This window comes from Phaethon aethereus (genome assembly GCF_964289735.1).
Source record: "Phaethon aethereus genome assembly, chromosome: 5".
Lineage (NCBI taxonomy): Eukaryota > Metazoa > Chordata > Aves > Phaethontiformes > Phaethontidae > Phaethon > Phaethon aethereus.
The window spans coordinates 25,908,162-25,934,808 of NC_138579.1; the positions used below are offsets into that span (position 1 = coordinate 25,908,162).

The window sequence follows — 26,647 nt, forward strand, 5'->3', positions numbered from 1 at the left end:
CCCGCCCTCCCGCCCGGCGGGGACGCTCCGCAGGGAGAGCGGGGAGCCAGCACCGCGTACCTTGGCCGCGGCGGAGCTCATCCCACGCTGCTCCGCGGGGCCTGCTGTGTCAGCCCCCTCTCGGATCGTCGCCGGCCGCAGGGCCGCCCCCTCGCCTCAGGGCTCGCCGCAGCGGTGACAACCGCCGCCCCGGCAGGACTACATCTCCCAGCGTGCCCCGCGCCCCTCCCGCCCGCTCCCGGGCTCCGTCTCCCGGGATGCGCTGCGCCCGCCCCGGCGCTGGAGCACCGCGGATGCCGGCGGCGGGGGGCGGCCAGGCCGAGCCGGGCCCGCGCGGCGGCCCTCTGCGGCAGCGGGAGTCCCGTCGGTTGCCGGGGCGGCCTGCGCGCCCCGCCGCCCCTCCCGCTCCGGCTCGCCCGGCGGCGCTGGTCCTCGTCACCCTGCTCAGCTTCGCTTCCCGCTTCCACCGCCTGCCGGAGCCGCCGCACGTCTGGTACGGGCCGGGGCCTGTGCCCCTCCGGCGGGGCACTGCCCGGGGGGCGGCGGGCCTGGCCCGAGCCTCTAGTGGTGGGTGGGTGTCCGCCTCCTCCCGGCGGCGCCCCGGGAACAGCCGGCTTCCCTCCCCGCGCCCGGCCCGTTGGAGAGGAGCGGTTTTGGGGATCCGTGGGTTGCAGGCTGAATTTTTTTTGACATCTTTAAGCTCAACCGGGAATCAGAAGGGCAGAGTAGAGGATTTGGAGTGCTGATATCAAACCCTTTAAAAAAGACCCTGCCTAGAATGGCTGAATTACTCTCCATGATGTCCCAGTGAATTTAATGCATTGTCTCATACAGAGTGTATGGCACTAACCCTCTGTGTGATGAAAAGCATGAGTAGAAAGACCTTCCTGGATTTTTTTACTGTCTTCAGCATTATAGCAGGTTATTTGGTGTGTTGTTTTTTTTTTCTTCCAGTTGGGATGAAACTCATTTTGGGAAGATGGGAAGTTATTACATTAATCGAACTTTCTTCTTTGATGTCCACCCCCCTTTGGGGAAGGTAAACTGCTCTTCTGTTACATGTTTTAAAAGCCACAGGAGTGGGCCAGCAAAAGTCTTCCCCGTCCTTTTGGCTGAAGGATGTGATGAAAACCAGTACCTTTCCTAACTGTTGTTGGCATCATGGTAATTTGCATTCTCTGTCCAGAGTCTCAACTTGCATCTTTTCTTCTTTATGAAAATGTTTTGAATATGGGAAAACAAAACAGTATTGCATGTTGGGTGTTTGACAGACTTGACGTTAAAAAATGAACATGGCACTTACATGGTTTGGAGGGCATATTTGAAAGAAGCCTACAGTTCAAAGGAACCAAACAGTTCTTGATAGCTTGTGTGTAAATGAGACTCCTGCCACAAAGGACCCTGAAAGCCTTGACTTGCTATTCTGTAATCAAAGAACTTGTTCTAGCAGCAGTGTGCAGTGTTGATGATGGTGCACTCCTGCCACAGAAACGATTAGAATAGAACTTAATTCAGAAAGATTATCTTCCTTTAGGTCTCCTTAAGCTATAGAAGTAGGGAGCTATGGGAGAATGTAGAGAGACAGAATTCTGTCTGCTAAAATCCACACCTGGTATTTCTTTTGAGCTTGCAGTTCTTATAGTCAGCAGCCAAAGTCCTTTTGATCCCTTCTGATTTTTCCTTTAGAAAAAGGGCAATATGTATGCATATGACTTCTGCACATAAACTCTTGTTTGGATGATGTGTCTGAATTAAGTAGTTATCCTCTGGGTCAGACTTGGCTTCTATAAAAATCTTACCTGCCGCTGGCTTTGATACTCCTTCCTCCAATGCCATTTCTCTGACTAGCTTTTTCATCTTTCCTCTTCAGATGCTGATTGGACTTGCTGGTTACCTTAGTGGATATGATGGTACATTTCCTTTCCAAAAGCCAGGGGACAGATATGAGCAGCACAACTACGTGGGGATGAGAGGGGTAAGGCTCTACAGGCTAGTATCAAGCTGGTTAGCTCTCCTGTGCATTTCAGTACAGTTATGCCATAAGAACAGCTCTTCTGGATCAGATCAGAGGTCTCTTAGCCTTGTGCCTTGTCTTTAAGCTCCTTAGAAAAGTGTTAGTGCTTGTACTGTGAGTAAGTCTTACTGTCTTGCTGTGAGAGGCGAGGTAAGAAAGTAAGATGATTATTGAGACTAACCCTTGCTGCTAATTAGTGGGACTACACTCCTGAGTGGGACAGGTATCTTGCCTCTTCTGCAAAGGGAACGTTGCTGAGCTTGGGCTTCTGCTCACTCCGTTGTGCCTGGCTGCTCAGCTGGAGAGCCAAGGACGTCAAAAAGCCAGGATCATCTACTGCCACCTGCAATTTGTCACCACCAGTGACACTGAGATGAGTAAGCTCATGGAGCGGGCTGGGGGGCGGAAATTACTATTCAGAGTAGTATTCTATCTGAAACCCTGGTCTAGGAAGACCAAGAGCTGTAAAACTGACAGCAGATTACACGAGCCAAAAAAAGAAAGAATGACCAATTGCTAAAGCCTAGAAAGAAGGATAAAAACTGGGAAGGCATGTTTTCTTTGTTTACTTTCCTGATCTCCAGCAATTCATGGTTCTTGATTTCCCTGAGCCAGAGATGGGAGAAGTGGTAGAACCAGGCATTGAAGAGAACATATTTTACTGTAATGCTGCTTGCTTTTTTTTTTTAATTTCTGTTCTTCCTCCAACTATCCTCAGTCTCATTTGGGTAGTGGAGGTGATACTGGTCTGCTAAAGATGTAAGGTACAGGTGTATTTTGTTCTTAGATTTCATAATCTAGTATTTTGCTAAAATAAGTTGAGTATGGTGGATGTGTAGTGCACCTACTTCACATATCTTTTTATGAACTTCTGATGTAGTCTAGCAAGAGAATGACCGACTGTTGTTACTGACACTTCTAGAGATAGAACAGAGTAAGAAGCTGTCCCTCTTCTGAACAATATCTTTGTTCATTTGGCTTTTGTCTGATGTTCTTAGTGAGTCAGTTCAGCTACTGCAACACCTCCTGTTGTTGGTAGGTGTGGAAGACGAAGGAAGGGAAAGGGTGTGGGTGCATGTTCACCTTGGGGAGGGTTATAACTTCTCCCATGATGTTCTTTTTCTGCAGTTCTGTGCATTCCTTGGCTCCTGCCTGGTTCCCTTCGCCTACCTCACAGTGTTGGAACTGTCAAAATCACTGCCAGCAGCCTTACTCACAGCTTTCATCCTTATTTTTGGTAGGTGCTCCTGCTACAGCAAAATTGAGCAGGTTAATTGTTCAGAGAATTTAATCTCTGGATTATCATGTGTTACCTACCCAGGAGATATTTGGGTTAATGAGAGAGGTTCTCAAAAGCAAAGTAATTCTGCTTTATATACGTGAGGCTTTTTAATTGGTGGCCTTCTTGAGAATTTTACAGTCTTGTTTAGTTCATAGGCACTTCTGTTACGTGCATAACCACAACGTTGGACTACATTTCATCTCAATTTTAAGAATTTTTATAAGATGAATGGTCAAGAATGATTTTGCCCAGTAGTGAAATATTGGTATCTCCCATATGAATTTAGAGGTATTAACAGCCTACTGCATTACTGTGGAAGAATTCACAGTAAGAAATTAATAAGTTCCTTGTTGAATTGAGCCAAGTGGAGAAATTAATATTGCAAATGGAGTTACCCAAATTAGGGTTTTGTAACAACACACAGATATTGAGGCTTGGAGACTTAAAATATCCAAGTCATCTTCATTTTTCATAGGTAACACCTGAAAGATGACTTCTCCTGTAGCATCCATGCTGGTGCCTTAGTAGGTAGATCACTGCTGTCTATAATGCTCTCCATCTGAATATGTTAGCAGCACCTCCCAAATGATGTTTCACAGATACTTTTGTACTACCTGGTTTTTGTGAGGTGGTTTTTTTTTCATTTGTTACCCAATGAGAAGTTGAAATGTTCTGATCTGCTTCTGTTTCTAAAAGTTACCTTGTTCCCCTTGTCTTGACTACACTGAGGAAACTGGCTTCCTGCAATCTCAGGTTCACTTTGGAACCGCAAGCCTTTTTGACATTGTTGTGCATCTGTTTGCAGATACGGGCTGTATTACTTTGTCCCAATATATTCTGCTGGACCCCATTCTGATGTTCTTCCTCATGGGAGCTGTTCTGAGCATGGTGAAATGTAACAGCTGTGCGGATAGGTAAGGTAAAGATGATAATTCTGTTAAACTATAGGTACTTGACTTTCACACAGATAAAGTACTAGAACATGCCTGGCACTTGGTAGTCTGGCTGAATGGCTGAGATTAGATTGTTTCAGGAAATTTGGAAGTGAAAATGGCTCATGGTAGGGCAGAGAAATTTTTAGTATGAGGGTTTGTGAAACTAGGGAGGAAGTATTGTGGCTGGGGTAAACCAGGAGATACTTAAATAGATTATTTTAGCATGAAAGGAAATTTCAGCAGAAATAGTGTTTATGGAACTGCAAATCTTGAAAACGAAGGTTAAAACTTTTTAAAACTTGACAGGAAAGAAAGCTAGTATAGGGCATTGTAGGTCAAAGAAGGAGGAATGAAGGGTGGTTGGAGCCTGTTAAAGGCTTTGCTCCTTAATGGCAAAAATATTAATTTGTTATCTTGAACCAGTCACTTTGTCTTCAGGCTGGCTGTGACTCTAATCCTATAAGTACTTAGAAAATCCTGCTAGCTGAGGTAAATAGTGTAATTTGTTAGGTTTAGAGAAATTGGTACCAAAAATTTGAGAGAAATATAGCCAGGATGTTTCTGAATAAAGCAGCTAAGTTGCTCAGGATATTTGCTGTAAGCTCATTCAGAGAGGGATGGTGATTTATAGCTATTTGGAGATGTCAAAAGGCTTCTTTGTGGCTGGCCTGTACAGAGTAGTATAGCACAATGCATCCAGAATTCAAAGACTAAAAGCTTAGAATGCTGTGTTATATATGAGCAATTTTTGTTTCATGAAATGTACTAGCACCCATCACACCAGTCTTGGTGTGACTGCAGCACACCTGGCTAAAATGCAGCCTGCAGCGTCATGTGGGGCCATGCAAGGCCATTCTCATCTACAACACACACCCCAGGGAGTGCAAGCACTAAGTTACAGTGCTTTGACATGAACTTATTTGTCATGTCTTAGAGCCAGTCCTGTTTTCAGACTACTTGATTTTATGCAAAATAAAAGCCAGCTGTAGCTATTGTATCGCTTAGCAGGTCATGGGGATTTTGTCTAGACAAAATACAAGTGTCAAGGCATCAGGAGTCAATAGGAAATGGGTTTTAAATTCTGCTGTCATTTTTTCTCACCTCTTCTCTGTGGTTCAGTTTTAATTTAATTTGTAATTTGTTTGCTTTTTGCTGCAGCTTTTGTTTGTGCGTTAGGTAGATGTTTTTCACTATGGTCTTTCTGCTTTAGGAAAAGTAGCTGTTCTTTTTCTCCTGTTCTCCCCCATGTCCCTAGCTTTCTGAGAGGTGTAAGTTTGCATTTTATGGAGCAAAAGTCCTGTTTCTATTTTCAGACCTTCCATGTATCAGACTTCTTCACACTAGTGTTTTAGCTTATACCTATGTTCCTCTTCTTAAAGGGAGAATCTAGGGCTGCTCAGGCTTACGTGTTGGGCCCTTCTGAAGCCTGTATAAGGGGTATCCTTGCATCAATCTAAAATTAGTGAAAAAATTGTCTTTCTATTCCTCATGGGCTCCTGAGAAGAAGATGGAATGTAATTTTGTGGGGTAGCCAATTTGCTGTTTGTTTTCCTGATCACAAATGCTCATTCAAGTAGCCATCATTTATTTATTGACCTGCTCGCTCTGTCCTGCAGGCCATTTTCTGCCTCCTGGTGGTTCTGGCTGAGTCTGACTGGCGTGAACCTTGCTGGAGCAATGGGGGTAAAGTTTGTTGGCCTTTTTGTAGTCTTCTTGGTTGGCCTGAACACAATCTATGACCTATGGGACTTGCTGGGGAACCTCAGTCTGTCGCTGGTGAGTGTTAAAAACTTCTTTACATTAAGGGTTTCTTTTGCCTTTGTAATTCTCCTAGTTATTGACAACCGTGGAACTATCTGAACAGTGATACTCTGTCTCCAGCAAAAGGGGGCATCTGAGGTGGATGATGATGATTACAGATGAAGGTTATAATGGCAAAACTATTGCCATATGTTTAAAAAAAAACCCACATAGGTCGGTGGGATACAATGTCAAAAGAGCACAGCAAAAAGTTTGGGTTTTTTTTCTTGAGAGAAACCATTACCTTTCCAGTTGGATGAATTTTATTTCAGTCTAGGTTAAAAATGCTCTTTAGAAATGGCTGTACAATGGCCCAAAGCAAGATGTTGTCCAACACTGTTACATGACCTTCTGAGGAGTACATGCCACCTGGCAGACAGGCATGTCTTGCAGCACCAAGTTTGCATAAGCAGTGCAAGCTCAGGCTCTGCCTTATGAGAGTATGGGGGCACAGGCCACATAGAAGTAGCGTGCTATAGTCCATCATGAGACATAGGCATGCTCTGCAACTTGCAGTCTCTGTAGCCAGACCTGAGGATGAAGGCAACCATAGCCTGCTTGATTTCACACACGTTTAGTTCTTATAAGCTCCAAGAAATTTGCTAGTGTGTTTGGGTGCCCTGTTCTAATATATTGCATTTTTATATTTGGGGACTAACACTTGGAGAAATACCTTCACGTACCATTTGCTGTCTTGCAACCAGCAGGAAAACAAATTCTTCAAGCACATCTTTTAAAAGGTGTTCAGTTATCCTCTTGTCTCGGCCTCTTCTGAAGCTCCAAAATTCTATACCTTTCACTTACTGTTTTTCTCCTGTTTCTCTCATAAACAGTGAGGATTTTGGGGGACTTTTTCTATTCCTGCTGTGTGATTTGTTTTCTATGATTAATGTGAATCAATACGGGCTGCAAAGATGCAATGTTCAAGCTCTGGAGAAGTACTTCTTGTGCAAAGTCAGTTAATTGCACTTGAAATGGAACAAATCCATCATGTCTAAGGTTTCTGCCAGCAGATGGCTGCACAGTCATTTCATTTGTGCTGCTGGCAGCAAAGGCAGCATGCCCCTGAGTGTTAGAATATGTAAAGAAACTTAGTCCAGAAGGTAGATGCTTTCTGAATAACTAACTATTTGGCAACCTTGGTGCTTGGGGGGGGGGGGGGAGGGGAAGTGAGGATTAAACCCGTGAAAGCCTGAATAACTTATTTCTGCTTTTGTTAGGAAACTACTCATGACTTACATGCAAGGTTTTTGGGACTAATTTCATTTCTAGAATTCTCAGCTCATATTGGTCCAATATTCTGGTTTGCCTGATGCTGTCCTTCATGTACATTTTCTTTTTTGACTTTTCATTGAAGTCTGTAGATAAAGAAAACCTTTTCACAAAGATTGAAGCATATTGTGGTCATTTTGAGCAGGGACCTGGAGATGAGTTCGTATGCCTCTCTGCTGAATAAATTTGGTTATGTACCATCAATCAGTATTTTTCCAAGTGCCCAGTGGTTTTTAAGTGTTATGCTCAAGTACTTGAGCTAGGCAACTGTTTCCTTTGTCGACTTCAGGAAGTTCTTAGTTTTGTAATGTGTTCAGCTCTTTTTCCATTATTTCTGAAATCTTTGGATCTGTTATTAAGCGATGGAGGGTGATTAGCTTAACGATTGTATGATAGGTAACATGTAAAATAAATATGGAAGATAGCAAGTACATCTGCCTTTGTCTGCTTTGAAGTTAGATGTGCAAACAATTTTTGCCATTTAAGGTGTTTTCTTTTCTCACAGCTGTTATTGCCCACCCTGTTATTTAGATTGCTTACTCTACTACCAGCAATGTCAGTAGGATGTGATTATGCAATTGCATCTTGGGCATTTATGTGCAAACCACTTTTCCAAGGGATTTAAGTAAAATGCTCTGCTTTTGTGTTGAGGCACGTAGAGACACTCGCAAATTTTGCTGCTGACTCTTCTGCACTTCTGGCTGAGGACCAGCAACAGAAGTTGCAGTGCAAGAGCATCCTTGCTAAGTGAGCTGTTTTCTGTGAATGCAGCATATCTAGGTCCCCAAGAAGTCCTTGTTGCAGTCATATTTACATAGGGATACTTGTTAGGAGAATTGTATCTAGTAGGTTGTGCCCTCATGTTTTCATTTTCTTTTGCTTAGCTTGGACAGTTACTATTCTGGAAGCTATCTCCTTGTTGTGATTTTGTATCAAGATGTGTACCACTGTGATAAACAAGTTGAGGTTCTTATTTTCGAAGTATTGTCAATGGGAGCTGCCCAACCTCCTTTGCCAAAGTTAGGCATGCCTAACATTTTTGAAAGTTAAACCCTTCTATTCTCTGTTTTTGTCTTCCTGCCAAGACCCTGAAATTTCAAGGTACCCAGCTCCAGCTTTTGGAGATGCACAAGGTCCGCCTAAGCTTTTACTGCTCCTTAGGCCTTTTTGAGGTAATTTTGCACTCCGCTGGGCTTGCTTGCATGGTAGGCTTCTGCCACAGGACCATTTCTGAGAGACCTGTGAGATAGCGTGGAGTTGTTCCTGCAGCTGCACTGTTTGATCCAGGTTGTGTTTGTTACAGGTCATGTTTGGGAAGCATTTACTGGCTCGTGTGCTCTGCCTCATCCTGCTCCCACTTGCCCTCTACACGGCTATGTTTGCTGTTCATTTTACAGTATTAAATAAAAGGTATTTAATAATGTTTTCTCCAGAAGAAGAATCACTTTGCTTTGAATTAAAGGCTGTTAATTATGGATTTCTCCATTTTCAGTGTCAGAAGCATAGCCACAAGCTGTGTCTTTGTTTCAGGAGTCTTCCCAGACTCCTGAATTGTTTTTAGAGAAAGGCTCTGGTCAAGCTGGCAGTGAAATTGAGTTTGAGCTTAAGACTTTCTGAAATGCCAAACAAGTATCCTAACTGGACTCTCTCTCTCTCCTTTTTCTTCCTCCTCTCTTTCCTGGACCTGAAAATGTCTCAATGCCATTCTTTTTATTTTTGTTTTTGTAATTAAAAAAAAAAGAAAAGGCATCGCATTCCTGAAAAATGTTTTGGCTGTGATTAAACAAACAAATAAAAAAAATCCTGAGCGTGCCCAAAGGGAAGACTTCTCTAAATGCTTGCAACTAAGGGATGTTTTTTATGTGGAAAGAGCACAACAGCTACTAAAATGGCCAAGTAATGTTTTTCCATATGCCAACATTAAGAGATGAGGTGAATAAGCATTTCACCATTAAAAAAAAAAAAGAATGAAAGCTGCTGTTTTTCAGTTTAAGTCAACTGGTTTTACTACTACCCTTTTAGCAGAAATGAGACTTAAGGAGCCACAGAGGAAGTCTTTGTTATATCTAACCTGACAGTGGGTCAGTTTATTTGTCATAAGAACACCTCCAAAAATAGTTGATGGTGCTTTGTGCAGTGTCAGTGAGTACATTTTTGTCACCTCAAGTCCTTGCAGCTCTGGACAATTTCCTGCAAGACTGTACCTGCTATGATTCACAACATTAGAGGTCTGTGCTTCTAAGGGAACTGCAGTCATTATTCTCCTGATGCTATGTCTGGTTTTATCTTTTTCCTTCTGTAAAAACAGTTTGGTAATGCATGATAGAGCTTTGTATGCCTGTTTTGCCAGACTTCGAATTCTCATGTTCTTTGCTCTCTTTTGTAGTGGTCCTGGGGATGGTTTCTTCAGTTCAGCATTTCAGTCCCAGCTGATTGGGAACAATCTTCATAATGTCTCCGTTCCAGAGCGTGAGTGTCCAAAGGAATAAACCACTTTGTTGTCAACGTACATGGGTATCTCCTGTGAGTCAGGGCAGGACAGTGCAGATTACGCCTTCATGGTCATGGTCAGATCCATGCTGTTCCTCTGTGCAGTTTTATTCTTGACAGAAAAGAAAAAAGCTGAAAAATAACACCATGTTTAGTGCAAGGTCATTAGCTGTTTCATCATATTCCTTCTAGAGGGAAAGATGCCATTTTTAAGGATTTGATAATTTTGTGTGCATGCATCTGTGTTTTTTGGCCTTTATGTTGCTTGAAACAAGAAAAAGAGATTTGTCCTGTTCATCTTAGGTTTGTAGGTGTTCAGATGTGGGATTTGTTTCCATATCGACTCCTTTGTGACACAGCGTGCCCCTGGTTCAGCTGTGTTGTATTCAAGTGTGCGTATGAATTTAGGGGAAAGATGGCACTGTGGTCATTCCCTAGTCCTCAGGTTGGCTAGGGACTACTGAGCCTTTGATACAGTTTAGCTTTCTGATTACTTCAGCTTTTCTCTGTTCCCTGCTCCAGAGCTGCAACTGGGAGAGTATCAGGTCCATTCTCCAAGACTGTGTTCCCCCACTTGTCTTGGGAGGTTATGAAAGTAGGTGTCTGCAGCCAGGCTATTGGCTCCACTACCTGATAGCTGAGCTTGCCTCCCTTCCCTCTTGTGTTGCTGTAGGGGTTGGGCGGTGGAGTGCTTCAAAGTAGTCACATGCTTTTCAAACTTGGTTGTGTTTTAATTTGACCATATACTCTTATAGAAAGCTATCTCAAACCTGTCATTATTGAAATTATGTACAAAAGAACCAGCACTTGTGTTTATGTTAAACATAGGTGGGAGTATTTTAAGTGTTTCAGCCAAATGTTATGTAACAGTTTTACTGAATTGTGGTTGGGGATGGAAGATAAGCTTGCAGTGAGCTGTGTGGAGTAACACGTCAAGCAGGACATGAGCTTGCATCAAAGCAAAGCAGGAGAACGCCTAATTGGAGCACTGCAGTCTAGCTGGGGGAGATATTTATAGGAAAGCCGCCTTACGCCTTTTTTCCTCCTTTCTTCCCATGTAGACTTGGCGTACGGGTCTGTGGTCACAATGAAGAATCTTCGGATGGCAGGGGGATACCTTCACTCCCACTGGCACCTCTACCCGGAGGGCATTGGGGCTCGCCAGCAGCAGGTTAGTGTACTGCAGTAGTACTGCCTCTGACTACAACCATCGACTCGCTCCCTTCGCACTTAGCGTTAGGTGCTGTTGTGACAGGAGCTATGAATTTACTCAGCATCTGTTATCCTCTCAGTGCCACAGCTGCGCACTTGGCTTGGAAGTCTGAGTGAAAAGGATCCTTGAAGAGAGCCTACCACGTTGCACCAGAGAGGTGGCTTACAGTAACAAGGCTTCATTGTAGTAGCAAGACCACCCTCCATAGATAGAGGCCGAAAGGACTTTAAAAATAGTCTTCCATAACGAAAGTGCTGTTATTACCTTAAGGAAGGCTGTAAAACTTACGTTTAAAACAAATATATTACTCTATCTTACAGGTTTCATTTCTGTGTTTTAAAAGCAACAGAATAGGGCTGCTGTGTGTGTGTTGTCTTCACTACTGCCACTGGCCTCTGTGACCTTACAGAATTAGTCTCCTTTTGTGCCTCGTTTTCCTCATCTGTCACCAAAGAATTTGTAAGGCTTTGCTTATTAAATTAGATATCTCTACATTTGTAAGCTAGTTATAATTAAACTACCTGAACTCTCTAAGGGTTTCTGATTAAATGATTAAGCAATAAATCAAAGTAAAAATTAGAAATCATGTAACTATTGCTAATTAAATAGTACAAAAATTAAGTGAATTTCTTATTTTTGTCCATCATCATCAAGCTTCACAAATTTTTGCAGCTTCTGCAGCTTTCCCAAGATGTATTTTGCAGTTTGCATTTTAGCATCTAAAAATTGCTCTGAGCTCCTCGGAAGAAAGTTGTCAGAGAAAAACAAGTGTTTTTTAACTCCATTCAGCCTCTGTGGTGAGGAAGAAGTTTTCAGAAATGAAACTTTGTCTCAATTTTCTTTTCCTGCTGTTCTTCCCAACCAAAAATTCTAATATTCTTGTGTGACATTGATGTTTATTACTGTAGATAAAGATGTCATACCAAAACTGGTTCAAGGATAGGCAAAATTCAAGTGCAGAGCATATTTTATGACACTAGAAGCAGGGAAAGGGGATTTGGAGAGAATGCTGATGGGAGTTTCCTTGAGGGTAAGTGGGAAAGGGTAGAGATTCCCCCCGCCCTGTGCTTCCTACCCTGGAGGTAGGACAAGGGTAGGGGTCTGGGACAGTGGGGGCTGTGGAGAGGGGAAGGGAATTTAGAACTTGGAGGAGATTTAGGGAGGAAAAGATGGAGGCAGTGATCTCTCTGCCACCTCCCTTCCCTCCTCTCCTGATGATATAACATCAGGGTGTGAGGTTCCACCTCCAGCTCACCCTTTTTCCCCACCCTCAGACACTCCTGTATGCTCGCCTTCCCACCCACCCACTGAGCCATCTGCTCCCACCTGGGTGGGAGGCACAGGTCTGGGACTGGTCTAGGGTCCCACAGAGCAGGGCTTGCTGATGCTGGAAAAGGGGAATGAGCAAAGTGGGCCCAGTTCCTCACGCTGCTCACGAAGGTTGCCCTCAGGAGCATCACCCTGGGGACAAATAGTCTCCCCTGCCCATGGTAGGAGCGGTTACTCTGTGTGAGTCTGAACAGGCCCGTAAGGATTAGCTGGGTAGCATGTGCGGCTTTAACAGTTGATCCCTGAATCCTCCTTACCTTGTCTGGATCTTGTGGCAGAAGTATTACGGTTGTCACAGGCAGCCTTGTTGTCATAAATTTCTACCAGTGATGCTTGTCTAAAGCTGGTGCTGTTTCCATCTCCTGGTTCTGGTACAGGTCAGTGATGATTCAAAAAGTTCAGGTGTGGATATCCTGTTGTTGTAGAAGGAGCCTCTGAAGTAGGGTGAGAGGAGGTCAGGCTGTATGGTTGGAGGCTGTTACTCATGATGCATGTGAACTGCCGTTAGGTGTAGTGCTCCTGAGCGTATGGGCTATACATTGAATAAAAGGTATGAGCTGGGTTAAGGAGGGGCCAGTAACTGACTTTCTAGGGAGCACTACCGTAACAGTCATCCCAGGGCTTCCATGTTGTTGGTGTCTGCTATCGGCATCTTTTTTCTTGTTTGATAAAATAATTTATCCTGTGTTTTCAGGTCACTGCCTACTTACATAAAGATTTGAATAACCTGTGGATTATAAAGAAGCATGATTCTGATACAGGTAACAAATACCAGTGAAGTGTCTTTTATAACTGCTGCTTCAGTTTTCACTTAAATATGCTGAGTTCCCTCCAGGGCAAAGCATCCTTCATGGATATGAGGATGAGAGGAGGAAGAACAAGGGGAATCTGGCACCATCTTGATTAATGCTGTTTGTGTCTACTGTGTTTTTCGTTTTTCTCCAGATGGTACAGCTGAAGTAAATAAATTTTTCTCAGCTGAAGGTTGCATTGTCAACTTTGCATCTAGGTAGGGCTGCAAATAACAGAGAGGAATTAATAATCTGAACTCAGTCTTTTGTGGAATCTGTTATTGTGACTGTGAGTGCAGGAGAAGTTGGGTCCTGGTACATATTTACACATTGTGTTCAGCTGATTTGCGTGGATGTTTCCTTGGGACAAGATAGAGTACTGAGCATGAAGATCCATGGTTTATACATACATCTGTTGTTTTAGAATATCATATAGGGTAGCTGAGACATGTTTGGTCTGGCAGAGTTTCCTTTCTTCCCCTGCAGCATGCGTATATAAGAATTAACAAGAACTGCCTAAACAACAAAAAATGCAAATAATCTAGGTATAACAAAATTATAATCAGTGTTGGAAGAGTAATTTTATAGTTCCTGAAATTTAAAAAAAAAAAAGTTTTGGTGTCTGGTTAGCCTGACCAGGCATCCTCTTTATTTAAGGACAGTATGTGCTGCTTGGGGCCATGTCCTTGGGAGTAGCCCTCAGGTCTGATCCTTGAACTAGATCAGTGGTTTACACCAGCCTGAGAGTTGACACAAATTAGTTTGCCTCGTATTGTCTGCTTGAGGCATGCACATTGCCAAGAAACTTTCTAAGATGCTGATACGTTTGTCAGTGCATTGGTATGATTAGTTTGCCTTCCTTCAGCAGATCTGTCAGACCCCTCGAGCCCTGTGGAGTTTGTGAGGCATGGAGATATTATTCGTCTGGAACATAAAGAGTAAGGATGATTTCTGGGATTCAAGGAGATGGAGTGATTGAATAGAATTGGTGGGAGATGTGTCCTGCTGGAGACTACATGGTTAGGCCAGCACAAGCGGGCTGTGTGACAGAGGTGTCTGTATGTCTGCATTTCCAGTGCGGATTTTGTGGAGTTTTTCTTCTATGGTTTATGTTTTGAAGTGTGTCTGTTAAATGGGAAACTTTAACAGAACGACTTAACTTAATCAGAAATACCTACCTAAGCAGCAGAGGGATTTGTGTAGCTGTGTGAAGTACAGTATTAAGCGTAGCTCTTCTGCAGAGAAGCAACTTCAAAACCCTCGTTCTGTTGCTTGTCCCTACTCTTTTAGTTTTCTAAGCAAATAGTGGGGGGCTTTTTGTACTGCAAGTGTCCTGTTTCTATGTGCATAGCCAGTATCCACCCACTGAAGTTCTCAAGAGCGCTGACATCACAGCAGTGAAATACTTTTAATGAAAATGTCGGCTGGTGCCTTCCCTCTCTCTAGCGAATACCTGAGAGGAAGCAGGGGAACCCTAGTGACTTGATATTTAATGTTCATCTAGTCTAACGTCACTGTGCCATGGTGCTCTGTGCTGTCGCAGCTTTGATTTCTTAAGCTCTAAACTTGTGAGCCTGGAAATCATGTCATATTGCATTCAATATTGTGTGTCCACATATCATTTGCTTAGATTTACAAATTTTTTTTAAGATTTTTTTATTTTATTTTAGTTATTAAAATTAAAAAAATCCTTGAATTTGGGGGTTTTTACTACCAAGTACGTGATGACGAAGGTTACAAAGTCTTGATGTGGCAATACCGCCGGGGGCTTGCCTTGCGCTCTGGAGCGGGAGGTAAAACTGCGGTGCTGCGGCAAAGAGCCGGCAGGGGGCGCTCGTCTCCTGGCGCACCAGCCGCGGCCGGGCCGGGCGGAGGATTTCCGTGCCGGGGCGAGAGGGGCGGGCGAGGGGCGGCTGGGCCGTGCTGCTTTGACTCGACGGTTTTATTAAGGACTGACCAGGACATGGCCAGGTTTTTCTGGTTGCCCCAGTGAGCAGGCCCGGCTAGGGCGGGAGGCTGTTTGTCTGCAGCATGTACAGCTGGTGCTATTGGGGGCCACTGATTTGGCACACACACCCCCCCCCCCCCCCCGCGCCTGACTAAATGGTACAATCTTTCCCCTCAAACTCAAAAAGGGTCATCAAGAGAGGTCAGGAGCTGGCTTTGCTTCCTGCGGGAGCAGGACTGTTAGCCACACCTTTACTCTTCATTTAAAAAAAACCCCACAAACAAAAAAACCAAAACCAAACAAGCCAAAACCAACGGCTTTTCCCCTCGGAGGTGGTGGACTGTAGCCTGAGGATGGGATTTATTCATGTTAATCCTTTTCCAGCGCCGCCTGGTGTGGTGTAAGCTCAGAGTCGCATGGTGGGACGAGGCGGTTTCACTCCGTGGCCCCATCTCTGTTAAGGCTGCAGTCCTGCCCGGCGCTCGGCTTGGATGCAGTGGCCAAAGCGCTGGTAGCTCTCTGCATGGCTCACACCAGTGTTCTTATCACTAATTGACTGAGGCGTAAAAACAAAACAATGTTTGACTTTTTAATTTAATTTCAGAACTTCTAGAAATCTTCACAGTCACCAGCACGAGGCCCCCCTGACAAGGAAGCATTTTCAGGTCACTGGCTATGGAATAGTAAGTGAATGGCAAGATAAAACAAAAGCTCCTTCTTTTGGGGAGAGTTCATACCAAGGCAAGGGGATTTATTCTTGCTTTTTTAGTTTGTTAGCCAAGGTGATAGATGTGCATCTACCATACTGGAGGAAAAACTGATTGAGTATGAAATGGCTTATCTCATATTTAAGGTCTATTTAATGTGAACACAGACAAGAAAATAACTTAAGCTTTTACTGCCAGTCTAGCTTTGGCAGCGTTCAATTCCAGAAATTCCAAACTGAGCAACCTTGAAGTTGCTCTGACAAGTATTATTTTATGTATTTGGCCTTGTCACATAGACAAGCACCTTTTTTTTGACAGAATGATAACAGAATTCTGAATCACAAAAATGCAATCTGCTTTGCAGGCTGAATTTCCAAATGCAAGGGGCTGTTGCCTAAACCCCTTTTGTGAAGCAGCCAAGTTACCCCTGTTTAAAATGTAACAGTCAAGTATAAATTGGAAGCAAAAAAAATTTAAGGTTGGCAACATAAAAATGTGTTTGTGAGTTGTTACTCATGTCTAGAGTCATCTTTTCCTGATGGGGAATCTCTTCTGTGAAGTCTGAGCGAGGGTAGCCTGGGGTCCTTTGTTTAGCTTTGCCACCATTAGAGTTTCATAAGTTCCTATTTGCAATGCTTCAATCCTGTATGTCTTCTAGTTGTTGGTTTGGGTTTTTTTGTGGGGAGGTTCTTTGTGATGTGTTTGTTTTTTTGTTGTGTGTGGGTTTTTTTCCACCTATGGTATGTTTGCATGATAGAATGGAACAGGAGACTCCAATGATTTCTGGCGGATTGAAGTGGTGGGCAGAAAGGCTGGGAAGCTCATCAAAGTCCTTCGGAGTCAGGTCCGGCTAACCCATGTGGTCACAGGGTGTATATTGGGCTCTTCTGGAAAGACTCTGCCAAAATGGTAAATAGCTTGTAATCCCCCTCCAACCCCTGCAAGGCCTTGAGCTGACATGTTCCTTTGCTCAATGGTACTTTTAAACTAAGCAATAACCACATTTCCTCCATTTCTTTATCTTTAAAAGAATAAAAAAGTAACTAGCAGGTACTAAAAATATAACCAGAGAGGAAGATCTGGGTTAGGGTTATGCAGTCTGTTACAGCAAAGGTATATAGCTCTGAAAAATAATATCCTGTACTAAGAGATTCAAGAGTGGCATGGATGTAGATCATGTCATCTGGCAAATACAGGAGGGGATGACAGACATGTTCTTCAAGGCCCATTTTATCCTTGGTATTCACAAAAATTGCTAGAAACTGTGACAGTTCATGCTGTTCCATACCGTAATCCTCCAAACTTCTTTTTACTGGTATTAATTTCTTCTGTGGTTGGAAGACCTTCTCCCATTTTTGCATGCAGCATCTGAAACGAGTGCAACAGTAACAAACTGCTGTTAGCAGGGGTTGTGATTTAATATGTCCTTGGATTATATGTATTAATCATTAAAATGCAGTATATTCAGAGACATCCAGACTAATGCCAAGCAAGCTGCTGTATCTGCAAAGCTGTACTGTGTGGGATGCTAACATGGATCCTGAAGCAGCAGGCTGTGTGGTCATATTGCTTCTCTTTCCAGAGCAGCCTCCATTACTGCTAGCTTAGGTTTCACTGTGTTACGGTAAAAGGGTTTCTGAGGAATCCTGTGGATGCTGAATCATAGTGAGCACTGGCAGATACGTCTGGTGACTGCCTGGTCAGGCATGCAAGTACTATTTAGACTTTACCAATACAGCTGGGCTCATGGGTAAATAATGTGATTGGTTTTAAAAAAAATAAATCATTGCCTCTGTCAACAATGTTCAGGAAAGGATCTGTATTCCCCCTCGCCCCCAGCACAAACTTACCCTGTGAATGGAAGTTATTGCCACAAAATATTGATGACATTAAGAGCTGAGGGGGAAGAAATACTTGTTAACTGCAAATAAGGATGATTAGAGTATATTGGATTTTGATATGATTTTTTTACAAATTTAAAGGAGAGTAATCACTGTCCTTCAGAGAATTAAGTGGCGATTAATTAATTATTTTAATTAATTAGTGGAGTTAAGTCTGCTAAATGATGATTGATAGAAAATTCCTTATTAATCTGTCACATTACTACAGGGTTTGATGCACTTTCTCCCAAAGTGTTTGATGTGACCTTCTAGAAATAGGGTGACAGACTAAATGGACAGTTGTTGAGATCCTCTGAAGTCATTCTTTTGTTTCTGTAATACAGTTGCTGTAGGCATGGATTGACTCAAATTAACGATGGTGATTTTCTTCTGGAGAGACTTTAGGGTTGATTCGAAGTAGTTTCTAGTTGTCAATGTGCGTCATCTTCAGAAATCCCACTGCTTATCTATGGACCTAGTTTTTTCAGTTTAGATGCCCAAAGTTAGAAATGTGGTTCAAATATTCAGGAGAATTTTGATGTTGGCTGCCTTGCAAATCTGTTTCAGTCTCTACATGGTGCTTAGAGGAGGTAAGTGTGTAAGAATGCAGCTGCTGGCATTGAGTGGTATGGTAGGTGTTGTGGGGAACTATGAAGCTAAATGGAGAAAAAAAAAACGTTCTGTTGTTCCTCAGGGGTTGGGAACAAGTGGAAGTCACCTGCACACCATACCTGAAGGAGACTCCCAATTCCCTATGGAACTTTGAAGATCATATTAATCCTAAGTGTAAGTACTTTATTTCTGTTTCTTTTGAGAGTGTATCTTGGTGTGTTGTTAAAGGAAGGGATGAGCTATCAGATGGCAAGAACTGCCATTCAATGTTTGGAATTTGTGTGTTATTTCCCAACTCAAGCATGAACTTGCTGAACTTGGGCCAGTTGTTCAGAGATGCATGGTCTTTTTCTACTTGACCGTTTGTACTGTAAGCTGGTGATAATGCTTTAGGTGTAGTGGAAGTATAAAGATGTTTTTAAAGATTTTGAGATCTTCATAGGTAACAAAAGTGTGAAGTTTTAATAGGCACTGCAGTACAGGCTGTTTTTAACATTGTTCATTTATTTGGGAATTATTGTCATCAATATGGGTGTGTTGTATATACTTTAATGATTTTTTTTTTTAAAAGCTAGGATCCACCCTGTTCTGGCATATTTTTTTCTTTCTCTTACTGGGGGCTAAATAATGACTTTGCAGTACCATCAAGAAATGAAGAGGTGTGTGACAGAGAACTAAGTTTGCCAGTAATGACAGATGGGCCTTGCAGCCTCATTCAGGAGCTAGATATGTGTCACAGCCTCATTTAGCCTGAATTATTTGATACAATTTTCATCCCATGAATTGCAGGTGACTTAGGCTGAGTTTTGAGTTATTAAAAAAACTAGTGTTCTTCAGCCTTTCAGAGTGACTGTATGCAAACCAAAGGAGAGGAATCCTGGGCTGTTGACTTGGTAGAATTTCCTCTTCTGTTGTCATGCATTTTACATTCCCACAGTCATGGCTCATTGTCGTGCTTTAACCCCAGCCGGCAACTCAGCCCCAGACAGCCACTCGCTCACTCCCCTTGGTGGGTTGAGGGAGAGAATCAGAGGGGTAAAAGTGAGAAAACTTGTGGGTTGAGATAAAGACAGTTTAATAGGGAAAGCAAAAGCCACACAGGCAAGCAAAACAAAACAAGGAATTCATTCACCATTTCCCATCAGCAGGCAGGTGTTCAGCCAGCTCCAGGAAAACAGGGCTCCATCACACGTAACTGTTACTTGGGAAGACAAATGCTATAACTGCGAACATCCCCCCCATTCGTCCTTATTCCCCTGGCTTTATATGCTGAGCATGACATCATATGGTATGGAATACCCCTTTGGCCAGTTTGGGTTAGCTGTCCTAGCTCTGCTCCCTCCCAGGTTCTTGCTGGCAGAGCATGAGAAGCTGAAAAGTCCTTGACTAGTGTAAGAGCTACATAGCAACAACCAAAACATCTGTGTGTTAACATTATTCTCATACTAAATCCAAAACATAGCCCCATACTAGCTACTATGAAGAAAATTAATTTGTCTCAGCCAAAACCAGCACAGTTAAACAGCAGCCTATGAACAAGATGTCTGTAGTTTCAGCTAGAAATATAAACCTGTTTATTTCATGGACTTTTATCTATTTCTCTTGCTCCTGGAAGTAAAGGAGGAAATCTAGGAGTACATCAGTTGTGAAATTCACTGGGGGATACTTTTGACTGCAAGCCTCTGTTTAGAATATGAATGAGTTGCGTAGGGAATTAAAAGAGGTGCTAGAAGCAGATTTGTAACAGGAAGAGAGAGTTTAGTTTATTAGGAAAGAGGCAAATAAAAGTAAACCATACAGACTTCTCATCTGTTTTTCTCTCTTTTTCTAAAGTGCCCAATATCAGCCTGGACGTTTTGAAGCCCTCTTTTGCAGAAATTCTGCTAGAATCCCACATGGTTATGATCCGGGTAGGATATGATTAATTCCCGATTATAATTTTCATCTCCCTTTCTTTTGCATCAAAAAGAAATAGCGTATTCTGAGATGTGTGATGTCTGCAAGCTAGGGCACAATTTACATGCCCCAGCAACCTACCTGAATTTATGTATTAATATAATTCTAAATACTTAGAAAAAGGCGTGGTCTTGCAACTAAATCTTCTGAAAGTTTGGAAGCCTTGTGCTTGATGCCTAGCTCTGCTGTTGGTGTGATCTAGCTACAGCCCAATTAGGTAATCCCTCCACTGCTGAAATTTGGTTCTGTAAAGACGAGTTGGAAATTTTCCCTACCCTACTGGAAGGTTTCAAAGTTCAATTAATATTTGTGAGGCAGGAGGATATTACTGTGGTCAGAGTCAGGAAAACTGGCTAAACAGACACTTAAAAGAACAATAAATGTTTGGATTGAAAATGGAAAACTTTTTTTAAGTTCATAGAGGTGCTGTGTTTTCTGCTTTACCCTATTTATCCCTGAATATTAAAAAAAAAAAAAAACTGGATTATAATATTTTCAAGGTGAACTACTCTTGCAATCTTTCCACATGATTGGTTTTTGTGCTCTTGGCCACAGCCCTTCTGCTTCCAGCTCCTCAATCCTTCATCTGAAGAATGAGAAGTTACTATTTTGAGAAAGGAGTCTAAGGTTTATTTTGCTACTGTTTGTAAAGCTCTTCTCAAATTCTAAAAAGAAAGAAGGTAGTCGAGCAAATTATTATTAATGCTAAGCATTTCCATGGCAACCAGTCATAATGCTGTCTCAGATAAGGAAGCATCTGCATGAGTTTCCATGGAAATAGTCTTTGAGGCTTTTATTTCAGAGTGGAGGGAAACCTGTCGAAAAGGTCTTGCTTATGCAACATGTATCCTCAGTGACAGAAAAGCTGTTGAAGAGATATAAGAGAATACTGCCTCTAGTGGTAGCCAAAGAACACTTTCACTTGCACAGTAATACTAAAACATTCATTGTCCTCATTGTGGCCATCTCTGGAAGATGATGTGTTTATGTAGTCAGAAAACAGCCCTTACTCAGGAAGTATTTGTGTATGTTTGTGTACCCAGACATTTCTCAGTGGGCTTTGCAGCGTAACTTCCTGCTCGTTTAAATTTTATCTTGACTTATCCATAGGGAAACAGTGGCCTTAAACCAAAGGACAATGAAGTTACATCCAAACCTTGGCACTGGCCCATCAACTACCAGGTATACTGATCAATCAACCTTCCTTTCTGTTTTCAAGTGCTTTTTGCTGTGCTTCTTGAAGCATAGCACCTCTTAATTGCATTGAAGATGATATCAGCTTTATTTTGTGGCACCTGGGCCGTGTGGATGGGAATTTGTCTCACCTGTGACACTGTGCAAAATACAAACTGGATTGATTCAAACCCATTTTACTCCCTTCTGTTTCCTCAGGGCCTGCGTTTTTCTGGTGTCAATGAGACTGATTATCGGGTTTATTTGCTGGGAAACCCGGTAAGTTGGAGCGGGAGGTTCCAAACCAATGTCTTTATAGCAAATTTTAGCTTACTCTTGCTTCTGCCAGTGACATTGATTCTTTTCCTCCTCTTTCTTTTGGACTGTCTCTCTCGTTGTACTCGTATGCTTGTGTGTAGCTTTTCATTTCCTCTCACATGTGCATTCCTATTTCCAGCCTAAAGTCACAAATCTTTCTTTTTTCCCCTGGGTAGGTGATTTGGTGGCTAAATCTGGTCACTATTGGGTTATATCTTCTGATAGCAGTTTCCACTGCAGTGACCCTGAAGAGAGGTGTCCAGCTGATACCTGAACTCAAAGGTGAGGTCAGTCTTCCTATCCCTCCCGCACTATAGAATCCCTATTGTAACATGCCGGTTTCCTGATACAGGAAAGCTCATCTTGGGACTCCTGTATAACAAAAGATTTTCTTTTTTTAATATTGCATTGCAACCGTGGGGGTTGAACAAAATGCACTCAAGGCAGCTGTATGTACAAAACACTAAGCTATATATTGCTTTGAAAGTGTAGCACTGAATGATGTGACTGTTAACAAAGGGTTCCATACTAGAAATAATCACTTTGATGAATAAATATCACTTTTTGCATGGCAGACCATTCCTGATGAGTTTCCAAATTTCCTAAGCCTGTAAGACTCGATGGGAAAGCCACAAGTCAGCAAGGGCCCCGAGACACCTATTTAGCCAAAGAGAAGAGCTCTGAAGGTGACTCACAGGCAGGAGATGTGATCAGTGGCTCCTCAAATGTCTTACAGTTCCTTTGCTGGAGAGTACAGAGCTGGACTGGGTATAAGCTGGCATCTTAAGGTCATCCAAAGATAGGAGTCTCAGCAGGCTTTTGCTGCCTTGTTTTCTTGCAGCGGACAAGGGTTTGGATTAGTCAGTAGCTCTGCTCTGCAAGTGATCACCCAGCCTAGCATGGGAGTTGCTTATGAACTGCTCAAGCGTCCAGATGTTGGCCACAATTGCTGTCACTTTGATTACTGCAGCTCAGAAATGACTAGGTGCATTATCTGTTGGAAAGACTGTATTTGATCTGGACATATCAGTAGGAGAAGATGATAAAACATGTCAGGGAAGCCTTCCTGATACAGAGATCTACTGGTCCCATTGTTTTTAGCTTGTTCTGCTTTGCAGGCTTCCAAGATTTATTTCTAGTAGAGATACTTACCCCACATAGGTTACTGATAATAGACTTTCTTTTCACAAATGCCTTTTGCAGGCACCTTAAAAGTGTATGGGTGGCAGGACTTGGTGTGCCAGGGGTGGGAAAGCACTCAGCTTAGGTTTACTGAGCAATGCCCACAAGGGAAAGAGTGGGAGCTTCATATCTCAAATAGTTTAATAGTGAACAGGACAGATCTTCAACAAAAATACTGCAAGAAGCTACCTGTATTGGCTGTATGGGAGACAGACCAGTTGGATCAATGCCCTGCTCTCAAGCTCTGCCTGTGCTCTGTACTGCTGTACTGTGCATGGTGTTTTGAAATGAGAAATGTTTCCTGATACTTATGAAAAGCAAATGACAAAAGCAAGACATGCAGTGATCCTTTATTCTGTCCAATTCCAAGGTTGTAGAGCTTTTCACAAACCCTAATAAGTCATACTTTGACCGTTCCAGTTTAAATCAATGGTTGCTTCATTTTGTAGATCTCTTTGTGGGAAGTGAATTCTAAAATGTGATGTGAAACTGTACAGTTACACAATCAGTTATTGGTTAGGCTGCATGCAGACACCAGAGCTCTCAGTCCCTTCCCCGGGCTCTGAAAGCTAGGCATCATTTCTTTCCAGGAAAGCCTGGCAAAGTGATCATCTCAATGGCTGGTAGTCTCATTGCAGAGAGAATAAAAAACATCAGAAACTGGAATGATGTAATTAGTCTGATGTACATCCTGAGAAACTGCAGGTTTGTTCTTAACAAAGAGCATGGTCAGCCTCCTGCCAGTCCCTTGAGACTTATGCCTTTGTATATCTTTTCTGATAACTGTTCTCCTGAAAGTGTTTGTATGTTTATAAAGAATGCAGCTATGATGTTCCAGAAGCTTGGACCAATTTCAGACCAGTACATGACTTCCTGCAAAGATCATTCCTGTTGAGTTTACTTACTGTGATAAGGCTTGCAAATAGGAACTGTAGTTGAGTTTTTCTCTGCTGACGTCTGTTTATTTGTGTTCCAGAACTGTCCAGAGTTGTGCTACATGGTGGAGGGCAGATCATGCTGGGCTGGCTCCTTCATTACCTCCCTTTTTTTATGATGGGCCGAGTTCTCTACTTTCACCACTACTTCCCTGCCATGCTTTTTTCCAGCATGTTGACAGGTAAATACCAGGATCTGGGAGAAGGCAATTCTGTTAAATGGGATGTTTTCAGACTAAACAGTATATTTATTTTTTTTATAGGTTTTCCACTTCTTGTGCCAAGTGCTTGAAAACATTGACTAATTCAAAATGTTTTTCACAAAGCAAGTTGCAGTGACAAATTGTCATTTTTTTGTTACCACCCTGAAAAGGCAGTCATGTCTAGTGCTTAGGGCATTTAAATTTAGAGATGTGCTTCCTATTCTCTGCTGTGTGACTGTTCGTACATATGCTTTTATACAAGTTCTTTCCCTTTGTTTGCTGCCCCCACTTTTCTGTCATGTCTGTTTATAATTCAATCTTGGTAGTTTTTCCTGTGATTTTGTACCAACTCAGCATGTTGGGGCCCAGGTCGCTTTTGCATTTATTCAAAGGGAAAGGTAGGAAAAAAGAACCTTCTGCTGGTACAAAGTAATCCCTGTAGTTCTGAAGGTTACCAAGGTAACCGAATTTTAAAATTGACCAGGTTTTCTGGTGTTAACAGAGCTTTGTCAGCCCAGTTGTGGCTGAACGTAGCAAGCTCTGTTCTTTGGCCTCTGCATTGCTCCTGACTTCTACCTCTTCCTTCTCCTAGGAATCACCTGGGACACACTACTGAAGTTCTGTGCTGGGTTCCTGTCACCCAGCACTACAGCTAGAAAAGTGTATGGAGGGGGATTCCTGGCACTGGTTCTGCTCATCATGTACAGGTCAGTGCTGAAAGCTGAGCTTTTCCTGAATGTGTGACAGTCACTCTTTCAATGGTAACCTTAGTGCCTGCTAACTATCCTTAGCCTTTGTCCCTGCCTCTCTTCTCTGCTGAACCTGTCAGACATCATCAAGCCCAATCCTAAAACCTCAAATTTTATTAGATTCATCATCTGTGTCCCAGTAATGCATTATAAAACATCTTTCCATTGCAGAGAATCTTTCTTTTATCCCAGCACTCAGTGTGAACACTCTTCTCCAAACCCACAGCTCAGTGGTTTCTGATTCTAGTCCCCATGTCAGATGGTGCCACATCCCTCAAATACAGGCAAATTCTTCTTTGCTGTAGGTTTTCTCAGCTGGCTTTTTCTCCAAGCTGTTGGTTTCTAAGAGAAAATACCACCTGTGATAAAACTGTGTACTATGTATATATTGTGTTCAGCAGAGATTAGAAGGTCCCTAGTGAAGCTTAGAGCAGCCCAAAAACAAAGGTCCTGTGAGACATCTGTATGGACTAATCTGCTGTCATGTTCTTGAGACAGAAAACTGCAGTCCTTGATGGGCATTTGATTTCTTTCCACAGCTTCTACCTCTTCCATCCTCTGTCCTATGGGATGATAGGACCCATGGCCTCTGACCCTAGCAGCCCCATGGCAGGGCTCCGGTGGATGGACTCCTGGGAGTTCTAGAGCCAGCAAAGGGAGCCTGGGAACAGCGGATGACAACCATGAGATCTGCTGCATGTCAGGCTGACTGGTGCTTTGGAGATGTGTGGCTGTAAAATGCCCCCTCTGGAGAACTCTGGATATAGTAGTCCTGTTGCTTTGGCATTTGTTTGCACTGCCTGCATTGGAAGATGCAGAGGACGACCATGAGAAGGTTCTCTTAAAAAGACTCATGTCCTGAATCCTTAGGTTATATTACTGGACAACTGGCTGCTTAAATCTCAATTCTTTTGAGCAATATGTATCAGTCAAACAGCAGTGGCATTTCAGCAGTCAGACCAGTACAAGTTGGAGGCTCTGTGCAGTTGAATGTTCGTGTGTGTGTGTGTGTGTGTCTTCCTTCTGGTAATATAAGCATCATTGCAGTTTGAGAGCCAGACAGCATCTGAGACATTAGGACTTTTATCATGATTAACAACCTTTCTTATGGCAAGGCTTTTGAAAGCTTCATGTAAGTATCTGGGGACCTCCATTCTACCCTGCCCGTGGCTGGCTGTGTTTTTTTTTTGTTTTGACCCTGAATTTTTAGAATTTAACTGAAAGGTGTCTGCTCGAAATCTCCTGAGCCACTGTGCCTTGCCTGTCTCCCAGGCCCTCTGCAGACGGAGGAGGTGGAGATTGTTTATCCCTGTATACTGCCTTGCTTTCTGGTCACCTTTAATCATTTATAAGAGTCACCTAGCAAGCCTGTGCTCAGAGACAGACTGTTCCAGCTCAGCACTTTGTAGCTTCTTTGCAATAGCAGGCGATTTATTTTCTGTCTCAGTATGCTGTGAAGACTGGCTTCTTGGCCATATACTAGAGACTGAAATGATAGCTGGGAATTTTACAGGCAGCTGTCATTCATGTTTTGATCCCAGCTATTCCAGTGCCAGTACCTGTGTGCTTTTAGGGGAAGGCTTCATCTTAATGAATGTGGCATCTGCAAAACTGGCTGTCAGTGCCACGGTATCTGTGCACTTTATTCCAGCAAGTTCCCTCTCATAGAGGGCTGACCATCAAATTACTGTATTGAAGAAAATAAGAGGCCAGGCAAAAATCCTTTGTCTGCTAAGTGTCAAGAGCCATCGGATGTTGAATCCACCCCTTCCAAGAAAGTGGAATGCTATTTATCAGGTGCCTTTCTCCTGTGTTAGGTCTATTTTTGTAAATGTTCCTTTTATTCCATTTCCTACTC

General features: G+C 42.8%; 1 protein-coding gene across 1 annotated transcript; it reads left to right on the forward strand.

Moving 5' to 3' along the window:
• Window positions 1-257: 257 nt before the first annotated feature.
• On the forward strand, window positions 258-25,434 carry POMT2 (protein O-mannosyltransferase 2; the record flags this gene model as incomplete). The annotated part of the gene is made up of 21 exons (XM_082000432.1): window positions 258-493; window positions 955-1,039; window positions 1,871-1,975; window positions 3,143-3,251; window positions 4,102-4,210; window positions 5,848-6,007; window positions 8,607-8,713; window positions 9,690-9,772; window positions 10,855-10,964; window positions 13,030-13,096; window positions 13,995-14,064; window positions 15,679-15,757; window positions 16,539-16,690; window positions 18,356-18,447; window positions 20,107-20,183; window positions 21,340-21,411; window positions 21,622-21,681; window positions 21,897-22,002; window positions 23,879-24,019; window positions 24,633-24,747; window positions 25,329-25,434. 21 exons carry the CDS (start codon window positions 258-260, stop codon window positions 25,432-25,434), a joined length of 2,241 nt encoding a protein of 746 aa, XP_081856558.1.
• Between the last annotated feature and the right edge of the window lie 1,213 nt (window positions 25,435-26,647).